This window comes from Vitis riparia, chromosome 9, assembly GCF_004353265.1.
Source record: "Vitis riparia cultivar Riparia Gloire de Montpellier isolate 1030 chromosome 9, EGFV_Vit.rip_1.0, whole genome shotgun sequence".
NCBI classification, from domain to species: domain Eukaryota; kingdom Viridiplantae; phylum Streptophyta; class Magnoliopsida; order Vitales; family Vitaceae; genus Vitis; species Vitis riparia.
The window spans coordinates 6426349-6441964 of NC_048439.1; the positions used below are offsets into that span (position 1 = coordinate 6426349).

Genomic DNA, 15616 nt, shown 5'->3' on the forward strand with positions numbered 1-15616 from the left:
GAGGCAATGGCCCACAGTACTCAGCATTCAAATGAGGCACGTATCTTTTGGATTCCATTTTAGCAAGAGCCTCTCCTCCATTAAAGCCTAGAGCTTACTAGGAAAGATTACAGACAATCAAAAGGATAAAGTTTCTGACATTATCTTTGATGATGAGAGGAGAGTGTAGGGCCTGTAGGCAGTGGGTGGTGGGTTTTAGAGCTTCACCACCGGCATGGGCTGCTGCTGCTTCATCTGGAGATTGAGTCTGGAGCAGGTTCGGACCATCTGACCAGAGAGTGGGATGACAGGGAGGTTGTCGCAGTTGCAGATCTCGATCATGAAGCCATCTGGGTCGTGGAAGAACAGCTGATCTACCTCGATTCCTCCTTCCACCACCTTCTGCCGCGTGTACTCCATTCCCATTTCCTTCAGCTTCTTCTCCACTGCACTCATGCTCTCACACTGCCATTTTCGTCATTTCAATTTTCCGATTATTCTCGGCCTCTTTTTCCATTTTTTTTAATTTTTTTTTAAAAAAAGCTATGGGGAAGGCACGTGATTACATGGCCACGTGTTTCCCAAATTGACATAAAATATAAAATAAATAAATTTAAAATAGAAAAACGGAACGAGGAACAGAAACCACCTGAAAAGAAATGTGATTGTCCTTGGGATTAATCTCCTTTTTCTTAGACATTTTTTCTGGGTCAGATGACTGCAGCAGGTGTATTCCTATTCCATAGCTGAATAGCCTGCACCAACACCCAAACAACGTTATCGCAAAAGGAAAATCAGTCTTTATTATGAGAAAGAAAATTTTCCATCTGTGCTTTTTTTTTTTTTTTTTCTCCCTTTTTTTCCCGCTTTAATGCCCTAATTAATATTCCATATATACGGGTCTTGGACTCTCCATTGAACTCAGATTTCCCAAGTGGGTTTCAAGGAAATTACCATGCTCCATTAAAATCGAAGGTGTCAGGCCTCCTGATCGGCATGAACCCAAGAACATTCTGGTAGAAATTGATGGACTCCTCAACTGAACTACATACAAGCGAAATGTGATTCAAGGAAGTAAGATGCAGAGGATTTCCCACAATTTCCTTCATTTTCCCGAGAAACTTCAACCACCAAGACACTCAAAAATTTGAGAAACCAATCACCCCAGAATGTAGAATTTCAGATGACCGCAAGGAAAGAGCGATGACAAGAGAAACAGAGGAACTCACGGCACCGACATGGGGGACGTTGGCATTTATAGAAAATTGCACCGGCCTCTTTCAGCTGCCACGTGGGCTGCATGCGTGTCACATTCTCGAAATACTTCTGGCACGTTACGTTTGGATAACTATACATCGCGGTCACGGTTAGTAAATTTTTTGGTCAATGTGGTTTTGATACACGGAAAAGTTACACAAATATTAAAATTCAGAAAAAATTAATTTAACTAACATATTATTTTAGGATATTATGTTAAAATATAATCATCTCTAAAAAAAAATTTCATTTGAATAAAATATTATGAATTGTTCACTCTTTTACCTTTTTGTTAGAGTCGCTCACTGACTGTCCGACTTCTTTTTCCTATTATTGTCACGCTTAGAGTGTTCAACCTCTTTTTATATCTTTTTTTAGTGTCGCATTCAACTTTCTAGCTTTTTTATGTCCTCTGTTAGAGTCGTCCCTTAATTGTCCGACCTTTTTATATTTTTTTTTAGTATCACGTCTTGACTGTTTCACTTTTAATGTCTTTTTTGGTGCCTCACTCATACTATTTGCCCTTCCTAGTTAATTATTTTAGGTTAAATTTTACAATTTCACGAAAGGCTTAGTTTCATTGACCTCCCTTAAAGTTTTGGCTAAATACATCTAACTTCTATCCGTTGAAATTTCATTAAAGGAGTGTTTGGTATATAGGAATAGAAAATGCAAATGAAAATTTTATTTCCATACTTGTTTTTTTGGTGAATGGAAATGAATTTTTTATGTTTGGATGAGCCTAGAAATTCAAGATTAGAATAATTATTTGTTTTTATTTTAATGTTTGATAGTATTAAGAATAAGAATGAAAAAGATATAAATTGACAATAATACCCTTACACAATTTAAAATAATTTTTTTATTTTCAATTTTTTAAAAGTAAATTTTTAGAGTTTTTTTTTTTCTTTTTTTGTTACTAGATAATAAGACTAAAAATTAGCTTTATTATGGGATGAAAAGACATCGGGGTCTTGATGAATGAAATTTAAGAGTAATATAGTAATTTAAGACTATTTTATATTTTCTTTCTTACTTACGAGAAATTAAAATCCAACGTGACATTTGATTTTTGTCAAAATTATTTTTTATTCCATTCATATCTTTATAAAACTTATCCAAACATGAGAACAAGGGAGGTAATGAATGAGATATTTATTCTCACTATTCGTTCCCAAGTACCAAACACCCCTAAATGTCTTTTTTATTATTTTCATTTCATATTTTCACTCATCTTTCCTCTAATTTAAAATAATGAAAATAATATTTGACTAATTTTTAAATCAATGAATGTAGTAATATATATTATATTATATTATATTATATTATAATTAATCAATTAGAGATATTTAGCCAAGTTCCTCAAAGCGTGAAGAAACACACACTAGAACCAAAAATAAAATGTCAAGAAAAAATAAAGGATAGACATGAAAATACAACAAACAATTTGTACACGTCACCGATAAGTGAACTCTCTAGAAGGCTCTCGGTTAGTCGCTTTCGCTTGACTCGCTCCTTCCTTCACCAAAATCTCGTGATAAATTGCTATTTATCCCTGGTATTTTATTAATACTCACCTTACCTTCAGATAAAGTATTATTCATTTCGAAAAAGGATTAATTTCAATGGCCTCCCTTAAGTATTAACTAAAAAAAATTATTATCTCAAATTTTAAAATTTTTTAAAGTGATTATTAAAAATATATTAAGTGGGTGTTTAGTAAACCAATTTAATAACTTAAAGTCACTTAATAACTTAATTTAAATCATTAAATATATTTAGTAAAATAACATAATAATTTGTCTAACCCTAATAAGCTAACCCTGACTAGATGCTTTAGAAATGGGTTATTGAGGGATTATTAAGAAAAGGGATTCTGATAAGGAAAGATTGGTAAGGGATTATAACTCCCATTTAGAGATCAATTTAGTTTGATGTAAGTTCCAAAGTTCCAAATAAAATTAAGGATAAGAAACAATTATAACATTAGGAAGCCTTAATTATATTTTGGATTTTTTAAGGACATAAATCAATTGTATGCACCATTAAGAAATAAATTTAAGAAGAACCCCATAACATAGAATGACGAACACACCAAATTTGTTAGTATTATTAAAGCCAAAATTAAGACCTTTCCATGCCTAGCCTAATTAGCTAACGCTGAAGCCTTAAAGGTTGTGAAGCCTTTTAAGGTTGGTTGTTGAGAAATAGATTATGGTAGGATTCTTAATCAAAGGGATTGTTATAAAGAAATATCGATAAGATTCACCTCAACAACTTGGAATCAAACCCAACTAAATTATAACATAATAAAAAAAGAAATTTTAAGCATTATTTTATGATTTCAAAATTTATAAAAAAAACCTAAAGGTGAATAGGCATTAGTGTCCTTATTTTCCCAGGCCACTCTTTTGGATAATTTCCCAAAAAAAATAATAATAACTTTTATAAGTTATTGTACATTCAAATTAAGATAATTATGGATCAACCCAAAAAAAAAATTTTAATTGTGACTGATTAAAAGTTGACATATTACATAAATTTTTATCAATACAATAATGCCATGTGTAGTGTGACCCCTACAAAAACAAGACAAGTTATCTTCCATTTTAAGAAAAATATGTATTTGGAATAATTAAAATATAATTATTAAAATGTGTAAGATATACTATGTTCTAGAGCTAAATACGAAAGATATTTGCACATAACTATTATGCACATAACTTTTTTTGGAAGATAGAAAAGTGAAACAATTGAGCTATTAATAGTAGAAGTATCGTTTCTGGTCCAATGAAATTTAGAGTGCAATTGATAATAATTTTAAAAAGTATTTTTAGTTCTTTTATTCATATTTGAAAGATGAAATTTTTTGAAATATTAGAAAATGTAGAAATGTTTTCTAAAATCACTGCTAAACGCATTTTTATAAATATAAAATGAATGGGTAAGCCTACATATTATGGTTATGCACATGAGTTGTACCATTGTTTATTAGCCGAGTATCTTTTTATAAAAGGAAACATATTATAGTCACAAAATTACTCTAATTTCTTTTGCATGATCTAAAAACTTAATCAGTTAGGATTAAAACAATTAATTGATCCAAGTCTTGATGGACTTAAGTTACTTAAACCCAATGAACAATCCTATAAATACCGTTTATGAGTTAGAATTTCCTAATGATTTTGTTTTCCACCTTTAGAAAAAGAGAGAACAAAGATATTCTCTCTTCCAAAGCCCATACTTTGAAGTGTCAAAATCGTAGTTCGAGCCATCGGATGAAAGATCTTGGATGTATAAGACTTTCAGATTCATTGTTCTTCATTTTCATCGAACGATAATGATTTGAGAACATCTAAATCATAGATAAAGTGCTCTAATAACTTTCCTCTTGATCTAAAATAATAATAAATAAAAAAATTCTTCCATTGCATAGGATTAAGAGGGTTAGGGTAGTTTTGCATTCACCTATATGATTCAAGATAAGGGAATAGAGAAATTCGGGTTCCTAGCAACTTAAGGTTTTTAAATGCTTCTCCAACTAATTTTCTTGGAATATACCTTGTTGAATTTTATTTATGGAGTATTTTAGAATTAATTAAACTGGAGAAATTTTTGGATAAGTTATTCCGAGAATAATACTCTTTCTAATCCCTAAAGATGCAACTTAAAAATTCTATTCAAACATGTCATCCATAAAAAAAAAAAAAAATATTAGAATTGGTTTCAACCTTGTAACATTTAGAAATGGAACAAGTTTTTCAATTTCATTCTTATTTCAATGGAGAATTAATATGTAGACCTTTTATATGACGTGCCAAACATATAGGGTGTGTTTGTTTGGAGATAGGCTAAGATTTAAAAACTCTTAAGTATGGATGTTGATAGAATGGGAGAAGAATCTAGATATGTTTCCATTCCCTACTAATGAAATTTGGATATCTCTTTCAATTAGGTGGGATATACATATTCATGAGATAGTACGAGTGTAAAACACGTTTCAATCTTTCTTTTTCTAATTATGTTTTTCAAAACCATCTTTATTTCGCCAAACAACCAAAAAAATAATATAAATATTGTATTTTCAATAAAAGAAAGATATTCCAATTTTATTTTTACACTATATTTATTTACGTGGATCAAAGACAATCTTGATGGAAAATAAAGCTTTTGAGTTATTTTTCAAGATGTCTAAAAATATTTATTGATTATTTTACTGACCAATTTTCTCACTCCAAAACATGAATAAAATTACGAATACAATAATTATTTTATTTTCACAGTATAAGTGTCTTCACCTTCATTTTCATGGAGAAAATAGGAAAAACAATGCTTCAAGAAAGATGATTTTTATTTTTTCGGAAAAAAAAATCATATTTTTTTAGTTTTTAGGGAGAGAGAAAGAAAATGTATTCTTTCTTAGATCTTTTCGAGAGAGAAATTCTATTTTCTTTTTATCATGATAATTTTTAGATAATTATAAAACACTCAAAAACTACTTCTCCACTTTTATTTATTTGGTCAGATCGAGTCAGCTAAGTTAGACACCCAAATCCAACTCCAATATTCTTATATAAATACAATTGGCCACACACAACATGATTTCACTTTTACAAGTCTTTGAAAAGAAAAGATGGAGCAAACATTCCAAAATGTTATTATTTACTAAAAAAAATTTATAAAATAATAACCACTCTTGCTGGAGATCACATGTAAAAGATATAAGAAATTGATGTCATCCTCCCATGCCCCTTATAATTGAGACATCTCTAAACTAGTATTGTTTTGCGCGCTTACAATGCCTTTCTTTTTAACATGCAGGTCCTACTCAATATGCACTACATCTTACACTGCAGGAAATCCACTAAGGCATACAATAAATGCACGTGAATTTGATATATTTTATTCAAAAAATATAATCTTTAAGCTTGAACAGAAGGGAAATCAAACTTGAATACATGCACTTGGTGGAGGAAGGAAGTCACTGTCAGTGCATGTCAGAGGTGTAAGTGAAAGATCGAGGAAGCCACATATGTCACTTTTCAAATATTTTAGAGTTTGTTTTATCATTGATTTAAAAATAATTTTTAGCTTTTAAAAACTTTAAGTGTTTTAAATTTTTCTAAAAGGGTTGTTTTTTAAAAATAATTTTTAAAAATAAAATGAAATAAAGAACAAATTTTAAAGAGTCAGTAAGAGTTATTTTTATCCATTTTTAAAATTAAAAAAAAAAAACATGAATCTACTTGACTATGTTTTTTTAAACTTATTTTAAAAATTTATTTTTTATTTTTTAATTTAAAAACAATTTTTAAAAATAAGTTTCAAAAAGTATAATAAAACGGAGACTTAATTTGTACGGTAGATTCGAAGTACTTAAAAAGATGATGAAAGTAGGAAATTTTGTGATTGATTGTTCCACTAGTTTACTTGTATGATAAGTAAATTCAAGTGAGTTGTTCCAAAACTTTTAACATCAATGAGACACTCGCTTTATTTAAATAATAATTTGAATGAAAAAAATTACTTTTTATTTCAAATTATATTGATTGAATTCTTTGCTTTTAGAATTTAAGGACTGAAAAAAATTAGGAACGGATTTTTAACTTATGTGGAAGTTTACTTCTCTATATTTAAAAACAAAAGAGACAAAGATATCAGATAATATTGCAATAATCATGGGCAGGGCTTGGCCCATTTGAGTTGTTGGGATAGAAATGATGTGGAATTTCCAAGGAGAGGCTTCATTTTGTAATTGAATTTGGAATTGGACTTAGCAACAAGTAATAGATGTCCTTAGGGCTTTATGTAATTGTTCAAATATTAGAGAATTGTCTTAAGTCTTTGCAAAGAAGCTTAAACAAAACCATCACTAAAACAAAATAAATCCTAGAAGAGGTTTTTTCTAAGAAAGACATTTTAATGATTTAGTCTTCTCTAAGAAAGTTTTCCTTTCATTGATACTTATGCTTACCAAACTTCCAAAGTTGAACCCTAGAGAATCCACTAGAATGGATGCAAAATTCAAGTTTTAGATGATCGTTATATAAAGCTTATTTGCAAAGAATTACAAATAAGAATGCGAAAGAAGGAATTCTATGTTGAGGAGTTTTATGTTATTGAGATTTGCGTGTTACTCAATGAAGTGGGTTGTGATGCCTCATATTAAATAGTAAAAAAAATTTCAAATAATATTTATATGATTAAGAGCGAGATTCAAATAATTAGGCTTCATCACACAAGTCGAGGATTATGATGCTTTAAGCTTTAAGTTGCCTAACTTTGACAACTATTAGGGTTGGTGCCATCATTACATTGTTTCAATGTTAAAAAGTGAGTGATATATAAGAGTCACACACTTTTGTTACCATTAATACCTTAGAATTTTTTTTTCTTTTCCAGCTATAGAGAGCTTTTCTTTCTCTTGATTGTTGGGATTCTCCTCTATTTGTCCTTTGTTTAGGTGTTAGGCCTACTTTTCTTTTGGCTACTTCTACTTAACTCTTTGATCTTTCCTTCTTTTCAGTTCCATATTATTTAGTACGTATTTATTTGGTCCTCATTTAGATATGTTTTGTTTGATGGGGCTGTAGCCTATAATAGAAGCCCAATAGATTTTAGGGTTTTATTGTTGTCGATTGTTTAGGTGATTCCATTCCTTGTCCTTAATGCCTATGGTTTTTGTTTACTTTCCATGGAGAACGTTGGGACTTCATCTTCATCCATAGAAGAGAGGTCAGGGCGGCCGGAGAGGCACCATTTGGAGTATACATAAACCAATACCTTCATCTCTAAGGCTACCTTGGGTGATCATGAGTATAACTTGGTAATGGAACGTAAGAAGCAGGGAAACCTATTGATTCTTCGAGTCCAATGTTTCTTAATTTGGGTTATGTTTGGGTTAGTTATAAACCCAACTCAACCCGCCCTAGTCGCAACCTTAGAGGATTCTAGAAAATCGTGCAATCTCAGGTTTGAAAAATCAAAGAAAGAAATATTTAAAATTTTATTCCAAGTTGTTCTAGAAAATAAATTGCTGTGAAAACCACTTAAAACTCTTGCATCAAACACGCAAATTATAGCAATACAGACTCGATACATTCAAATTTATTAAATTCATCAAGGCCAGACAAGGCATACAATTAGCCAGAGAGTGGAGTCTTGGCAAAGTGAGTCCAATCCCTTGTGGGTCATGTCATGGTCTCTTCTCCAACCATCTCCCAATCAAAGCTAAACTAGTAAACCCTCAAACCATTTATTTCAATAACAATACCATCATATGCATAATATGATCATAACATATGAACCTAATTGATTTAAATTTGTGAAAGAAGGTTCACCAAGGCTGGACGAGTGCTACACTTAACCAACAAGGGATGAGCCCTAGGCAAAGTGAGTCCAGTCCCTTCACTCATGTCCACCATCCCCCCACCAACCATCTCCCAATCAAAGCACTGAATCAATGACCCCAATCCCAATCCAAGCATCCTAATGGCTAAAGCCTCCCCAGGTCACCCCCTCCTCCCTGATCCAAATGGCATAAGCTTGAGCCCGTGTTTCTCCCATTCCAAGCCTTCAAACCTCTCTGGATTGAATTTTCTTGGCTCCTTCCAGACTTTAGGGTCATTCTGCACAGCCCATATGTTAAGAAGTAGCATTGTGCCACGGGGAATTCGAAAACCACCTGCCACACAGTCATCCGATGATTCATGAGGTATTATGGGGCCTGCTGGGTACATGCGTTCCGTTTCTTTTATGATGGACTGGAGGTATGGAAGCTGGTTTAGATCTGATTCTTCAAGTTGTGGCCGTTGATTGTCCATCTCCATTTGTGCTTTCTTAAGGATATGTGGATTGCGCAGCGAAAGTGACATTGCCCATTCTAGTGTCGTGGATGTAGTATCGGTCCCAGCACTTCATAGAACCTGCATATAAAAAAAGAAATTACAAATTAGGTTTGCTTACTCAGAGATATGATCATATATAATGGAAAATTTATGATATGATAAATGTTCTATAGCTTAATATAATGGGTGAGATATACATTATGGAATAGGTGGATAAGTTTGATTATGTATACTTAAGACCTATTCAATAACTATTTTCAAGAACAATTTTTTGTTCTCTAAAAAGATAAAAAGAAAAAGTTTGATTATATATACTTAGACTTGTTTGGCAATGAGAACAACTTTTTGTTCTCCAAAAAGGCAAAAAAAAAAAAAAACATATTTGACAATTAAAAATTATTTTCTGTTTTCTATTCTTAAAAACATAAAATAAAGTGTTTTCATAAAATATTTTTTATTTGTTTTATGTTGTTTTCACTTATTTCTTAAGGATTGTTTTAGAAAATAATTATACAAATATGTAGAATAATTAAAAATAAAGTACTACATATAAAATTTACTTTTAAAATATATTTAAAAATATTAAAAATAAGTTAAAAATATTTCAGATTTTCAAACAAATTTTTATTCTACAAAACATTAGAGATTAGTTTTAAAAAATAATTATAAAAAACATTTTTTGAGCTATTTATGTTTTGTAAACATATGTATGTTTAAATATCTAAAATATTTTTGACATATTTTCTATGTTTTTATATATGTTTTAAAAATAATTTTTATATATAATATTTTATTTTAATCATTCTTTATATTTTTAAAAACAATTTGTTTTAGAATGATCCTCAAAAAACAAATGAAAACAACAAAAACAATTTTAAAAAATATTTTCTAGAAACACCATATTTTATGTTTTAAAAAACATAAAATTATTTTGTATATTCTTATTGAGAACAGAAAACTGCTTTCAAAATTTTATCTTCTTTTTTTGTGATGTCTCACATTGGATAGAGGGTGTTTGTGATATCCCACATCGGATGAGGAAGAAAGTTTCTGGCGCTATATATGTAGAGGCTCCTCTTAACCAAGTAGACGCGTTTTAAGGCCGTGAGAGCCCTGTTGGGTCCAAAGCGAATAATATCTACACGGTTAGGAGTGGACTATTACAAATGGTATCAGAGCCGATCTCTGATCTCGGTATGGGGGTTTGTTTGACCCCGTAGAGGGTGTTTGTTTGTTTAACCCTGTAATCCAATGGGACACAACGAGGACATTGTGTCTATGAATTCTTTTTAACTCTGTAGATATGTTTTAAAGCCGTGAGGGCCCTGTTGAGTTCAAAGCGGATAATATCTACATGGTTGGGAGTTGACTATTACAAATGGTATAAGAGCTAATCTTCGATCTCGGTGTGGGGGTTTGTTTGGCCCCATAGAGGGTGTTTATCTGTTTGACCCTATAATCCCATGGGACACAACGAGGACGTTGTGTCTATGGACTTTTCTTAACCCTATAGATGCGTTTTAAAGCCGTGAGGGCCCTGTTGGGTTCAAAGCGGATAATATCTACATGGTTGGGAGTGGACCATTACAAATGGTGTCAGAGCTAATCTTCGATCTCGGTATGGGGGTTTGTTTGGCCCCATAGAGGGTGTTTATATGTTTGGCACTATAATCCCATGGGACAAAACGAGGACGTTGTGTCTATGGACTTTTTTTAACCCTATAGACGCGTTTTAAAATCGTGAGGGTCCTTTTGGATCTACACGATTGGGAGCAGGTCGTTACAATATATATATATATATATTCACATTTTGATTAATTTTATTATGAATTCGAGTCAGAAAGATATTTAAAAGAACTCTCGCTTATTCAAAACTGAATTATTGTTGATCATAGCTGGTGTAACTGGGGAAGGTCCATGTAATTTGAAGAAAATTTCAGAGTACAGTGAAGCTAAGGCTGTTGAATCTTATCTTTACTGATGATCAAGTCCACGTAAAGAAATTTTTACAGTGCATGGAAGCCAAAGGCCACTGAATCTTACCATGACTTATACTGTTTAAAAAAAGTAATTTTTAAGAATAATTGTATGATGTTTCTTAATACAAAAGTCTATTTTAAATTTGAAATATTTTCGAATTGTTTTCTATGTTTTCAAATATTTTAAGTAATGTTTTATGTTCAATCATTTTCTATATTTTTACGATTGTTATTTTAAAATAATCATTTGAAAACAATTGAAAATAAATGAAAATAATTAAAATCGATTCCAAAAAATACTTTAAAATTTATTTTTAAAATACGATCTGAAAATATTATTTTCTATCAAAAAGTTATCAAGTATGTTTTGAGTCAACTACATTCATTATTATATTAGAAAACTATGATCTTGAATTGTGAAAAAGATGAACGTACACATAGTTCATCCAATACTACATATATAGTGAAGGAAAATGCATGGTAATTGTGATCATAAAAATAATTAAAGTTGAATCAATACCTAATACCCGGGAAAGACTTTGGTGATTTTGAATTACAATATGGTTGCTTCCTGTTGAGGATATGTGTTAGGAAACTTGTCTTCCATGTTTTTGTAATTGAAGTGATATTTTTTGTTAGTTGTTACGGGGGTGGTCAGCAATGAGAAAGAGATTTACCATAACCTGATGACCTGAAACTCGATTCATGTTTCCAAGTCAAAGGTTGAATTTTGACTTGGATACTAAGAATTACTAAACTAAAAATTCAATTAAATGATTTTTTTTTTCCCTTTCCATTAACTTTTACTAGCTTATAAGTGTTATTCATATTGAACTAAGATAATCATCGCAGTCTTTATAACTATTTCTAAATCAAATATTCACACAGTTTGTTTACAATAAATGAAAGTATAATTAAATTACATGTACCCAAATTTACCAAATGAATACATTTTCAAAAGTTTAACACAAGTGAACAACATTTTTAATCAAAGGTTAAAATATATTAAACCCTTTGGACATTTTGAAACCCTCCCTAATCCATCCATGAGTTTTCCTACATCTAAAAATAAAATAAAATAAAATAAAATGGATGGACATATTTCCAAATTGCTCAGTAAGTTGCCTTACATTCGAAAGGGTTAACGAATAATAATCAAAGGTTAAAATATATTAAAATAAACATTCAAACATTAATCTAAATATTTCTTTTATAGTAATTAAAATAAAATGCAATCGGAGATAGAACATCCAATCATATAATTCACTATTATTATTGAACTTTTATTGAAAGTAACACGTTTGTACCCAAATGCACTATCTATTATAACCTTTCCAAAGTAAATTATTGTATCTTTCACACTATGGATCTTGTGTCATTCTTAATTCATTATTTTTTTCCATTACATACCTCCTTTCATTATTATATATACAATTATGATGCAAATGCAATATACAATAGCATCATAGTGAAACTATTTTTTTTTCATAATACATTTTTATTTCAACGGTCTCAAAATTCAATACAAATAATTTTTCTTTAATTTTCGTAAACTAAATTATCATCTAATGATAATTTCATTAATTAACATCGAGAAAATATATACCAAATCAGGCTCAGACATTATAGATATAAATAGATCTATCTAACCACAATAATATAGATAATTTCTTTCAAAATATATTAAATAAAATTTTTAGGATAAACCACCTTACCAAAAACCAAAAATCTAATTATTAACTTTGAAATCAAATTCCATAATGATATTTTTCATGAAAAATAGAATATCCACTTAAAATTTCATGCAAAATGAATCATATTTAGCATGTCAAACAACCTTCCTTCGTGAACTATGAAATAATAATTTTTTTAATTTGATGATCGGTTAGATTTTGAAAACATTGTTTCAAAGTTATTATGTTTTTTTTTCTATGGAGAAATTGATGATTAGACAGCTGGTAATGGCAATACCAACAATTTTGGAACAACCACAATGAGTTGGGCTGGAATAGCAGTTATTGGTCTGGGCTCAGGTGAAAAAATTGAATGACCTTTAATTCAGTTGGAATAATTGGGCCTGACCACTACTTTGACATCTCTTGTCACAGCCCATCAACAGGCCACAAGATGAGTTTCACATGATAATCATAGCCCATGTTGCTCGCCTATGTTAGATTTGATATATATATATATATATATATATATATATTAATTGCATGTAACAAAAAATAAATAAATAAAAAAGTATAAAATTTTATTGAAGTTGTCTAAGAAAAGGAGTATACAAGCCCTCAAAGTCTTATTCTAAATATATATCAAAGCACATACATTACTAACAGTGTGAACCTAGCTAATTGAGTCAGATTTGTGAAAGAAGGTTGATCAAGGCTGGGCGAGGCCTACACTTAGCCAACAAAGGCTGAGCCTTGGGCAAAGTGAGTCCAATCCCTTCACTCATGTCCACCTTCCCTTCACCAGCCCTCTCCCAATCAAAGCACTGAATCAATGACCCCAACACCAACCCAACCATTCGTATGGCTAAGCCCTCCCCAGGGCACCCCCTCCTGCCTGAACCAAATGGCATCAACCTCAACCCATGTCCTTCTCCTTCTAGCCCTACTTCAAACCTCTCTGGTAAGAATTTTCTCGGCTCCTTCCAAACTTCAGGGTCATTTTGTATGCCCCATATGTTGACAAGTAACATTGTGCCACGAGGTATGTGATAGCCCCCTACCATGCACTCCTTTGATGACTCGTGAGGAACTATTGGCCCTGCTGGGTACATGCGCTGTGTCTCCCTTATGATGCAATGAAGGTAAGGGAGTTGGCTTAGATCCGATTCTTCAATGAGATGGTTGGGTCCCAGCTGATTGTCCATCTCCATTTGGGCCTTCTTTAGGACTTGTGGGTTGTTCAGCAAAAGTGACATTGCCCATTCCAGAGTTGCAGAGGTGGTGTCGATTCCAGCTCCTAAGAGAGCCTGAAAATTTAAAGGAGATTTGTAAATTGAATTTGTTTATTTAGAAGACCTGATGATTGAAAAATTCATAATGGATTTAAAACATTCTCACTATAACCATGCATTATAAGATTCATGATTTTATTTTAAATTATTGAATCAAGTTGCTGAGGCATGCAACAATGAAATTTGTGGCCAGTGAGTATGATGTATAGTAAAACTCACCAGCATGAGGCCTCTGATGATCTCGTCTGTGTAGTACTCAGCTTCCTTCTCCTGCAAGGATAGCAGAACTTCGATCATCGTCTTCTTCTTTTCTACGGCTCTACAGGATGAAGAAGAATATGACTCTTTCGCCATTCTTGTTCTATGCTCTTCTATCAAACCCTGCATGAACCTATCTCTCTTCCTCTGCAACTCCCTCAACCCCTTCTCCTTCCCCTTCACCCCCAACCACCTCAACACCGGCAAATAATCTCCGATATTCGTTGTATCTCCCAACCGAAATGTATCCTCTATTATCTCCTGAAACTTAGCTGTATCCTCCGCCTCCACCACTTTCCCGCCATAGTACCTCTTCCCGGCGATCATCCTCATCATCACGTTCATCGTCACCTCAAAAAAGGCCGTCTTCATGTCCACCGTCTCCGTCCCATTCTCCAAAAGTCGGAGAAGTAGGGACCGGACTTCATCCGAACGGATGCCGGAGAGCATTTGGATACGGCTGGTGGAGAGAATTTCAAGGGCAGAGATTCGGCGGAGGTTTCGCCAGTGGTCGCCGTAGTTAGCCCAGGCCATGCTGGTGTAGTTGTAGCCGATGTATTTCCCGGCCAGCAGTTGAGGGCGGTTGGCGAAAACGACATCGTTCTTGGACAGGCATTCCTCAGCAGCAGAAGGTGAAGAAACAAGGAGGGTCTGGCGTGAGCCGAGACGGAGGAAGACTATGGGGCCGTAGCGGGCGGAAAGATCAGCCAACGTTCGGTGCAATGGCTTCTTTAAGAGGTAGAGATGGCCAATTATGGGGAAAGTGAGAAATGGAGATGGTGGAAGATTTTTGAGCTTTTGAAGCCAGTGTCTAGTGGATAAATACAAAGCCAAGAAAAAAGGCAAGCACAAGTAGATTGCTTCCATCTTTGTGATTTTTGTTTGTGGTCTCGAGAGCTATATGGGTCCTCTATATATGTATGGTTTATAATATTTGTCAACCAGTTTTTATTGCTTGGCCGGCTAGCTTCACATTGGAACCCATAAAAACATAATAATAATGAAGTTGTTGACTTTAAAATGAGGAAGAAGTCTTATTTTGCGTTTGAATCATTTTAAAAAATGTTTTAATTTTTTTTTTTTTTTTTTTTTAACATTTGAATAAGATTGAAAGCGTTTTTTGAAGTTATTAGACTCTTAAAATATGTTTGACAATAATTCTAAAAAATGTTTTTAACCATTTTAATATTTAAAATAAAATTTTTTAAGTATTAAAAATATTAGATACGCTTCTTAGAATCATTGTCAAATAGGGTAGAGTGTATTTGGTAATAATTTTAAAAAATATTTTTAACTATTCTAATATTTAAATGATAAAATTTTCAACTATT

The 15616-nt window shown here is 32.1% G+C and overlaps 2 protein-coding genes across 2 annotated transcripts; both read right to left on the minus strand.

Moving 5' to 3' along the window:
* On the minus strand, positions 1 to 1181 carry LOC117922590. The gene is made up of 3 exons (XM_034840750.1): positions 934 to 1181; positions 629 to 734; positions 1 to 444 (listed from the first exon to the last, which is right to left on the minus strand). The coding sequence occupies exons 1-3, from the start codon at positions 1086 to 1088 to the stop codon at positions 196 to 198; spliced, it is 510 nt and encodes a 169-aa protein (XP_034696641.1). The 5' UTR covers positions 1089 to 1181; the 3' UTR covers positions 1 to 195.
* A 12114-nt stretch (positions 1182 to 13295) lies between these two features.
* LOC117922540 (cytochrome P450 81Q32-like) lies at positions 13296 to 15160 on the minus strand. Its single transcript, XM_034840685.1, has 2 exons — positions 14247 to 15160; positions 13296 to 14042 (listed from the first exon to the last, which is right to left on the minus strand). The coding sequence occupies exons 1-2, from the start codon at positions 15150 to 15152 to the stop codon at positions 13422 to 13424; spliced, it is 1527 nt and encodes a 508-aa protein (XP_034696576.1). The 5' UTR covers positions 15153 to 15160; the 3' UTR covers positions 13296 to 13421.
* Positions 15161 to 15616: the final 456 nt, after the last annotated feature.

Coding starts and splice junctions, on each gene's coding strand:
- LOC117922540 (XM_034840685.1), bottom strand. CDS start 15,152: ATGGAAGCAATCTACTTGTGCTTGCCTTTTTTCTTGGCTTTGTATTTA. Junction 14,043..14,246: donor TCATCAGAGGCCTCATGCTG/GTGAGTTTTACT, acceptor TTAAATTTTCAG/GCTCTCTTAGGAGCTGGAAT.
- LOC117922590 (XM_034840750.1), bottom strand. CDS start 1,088: ATGAAGGAAATTGTGGGAAATCCTCTGCATCTTACTTCCTTGAATCAC. Junction 735..933: donor TTCGATTTTAATGGAGCATG/GTAATTTCCTTG, acceptor GTGTTGGTGCAG/GCTATTCAGCTATGGAATAG. Junction 445..628: donor ACAATCACATTTCTTTTCAG/GTGGTTTCTGTT, acceptor CGAAAATGGCAG/TGTGAGAGCATGAGTGCAGT.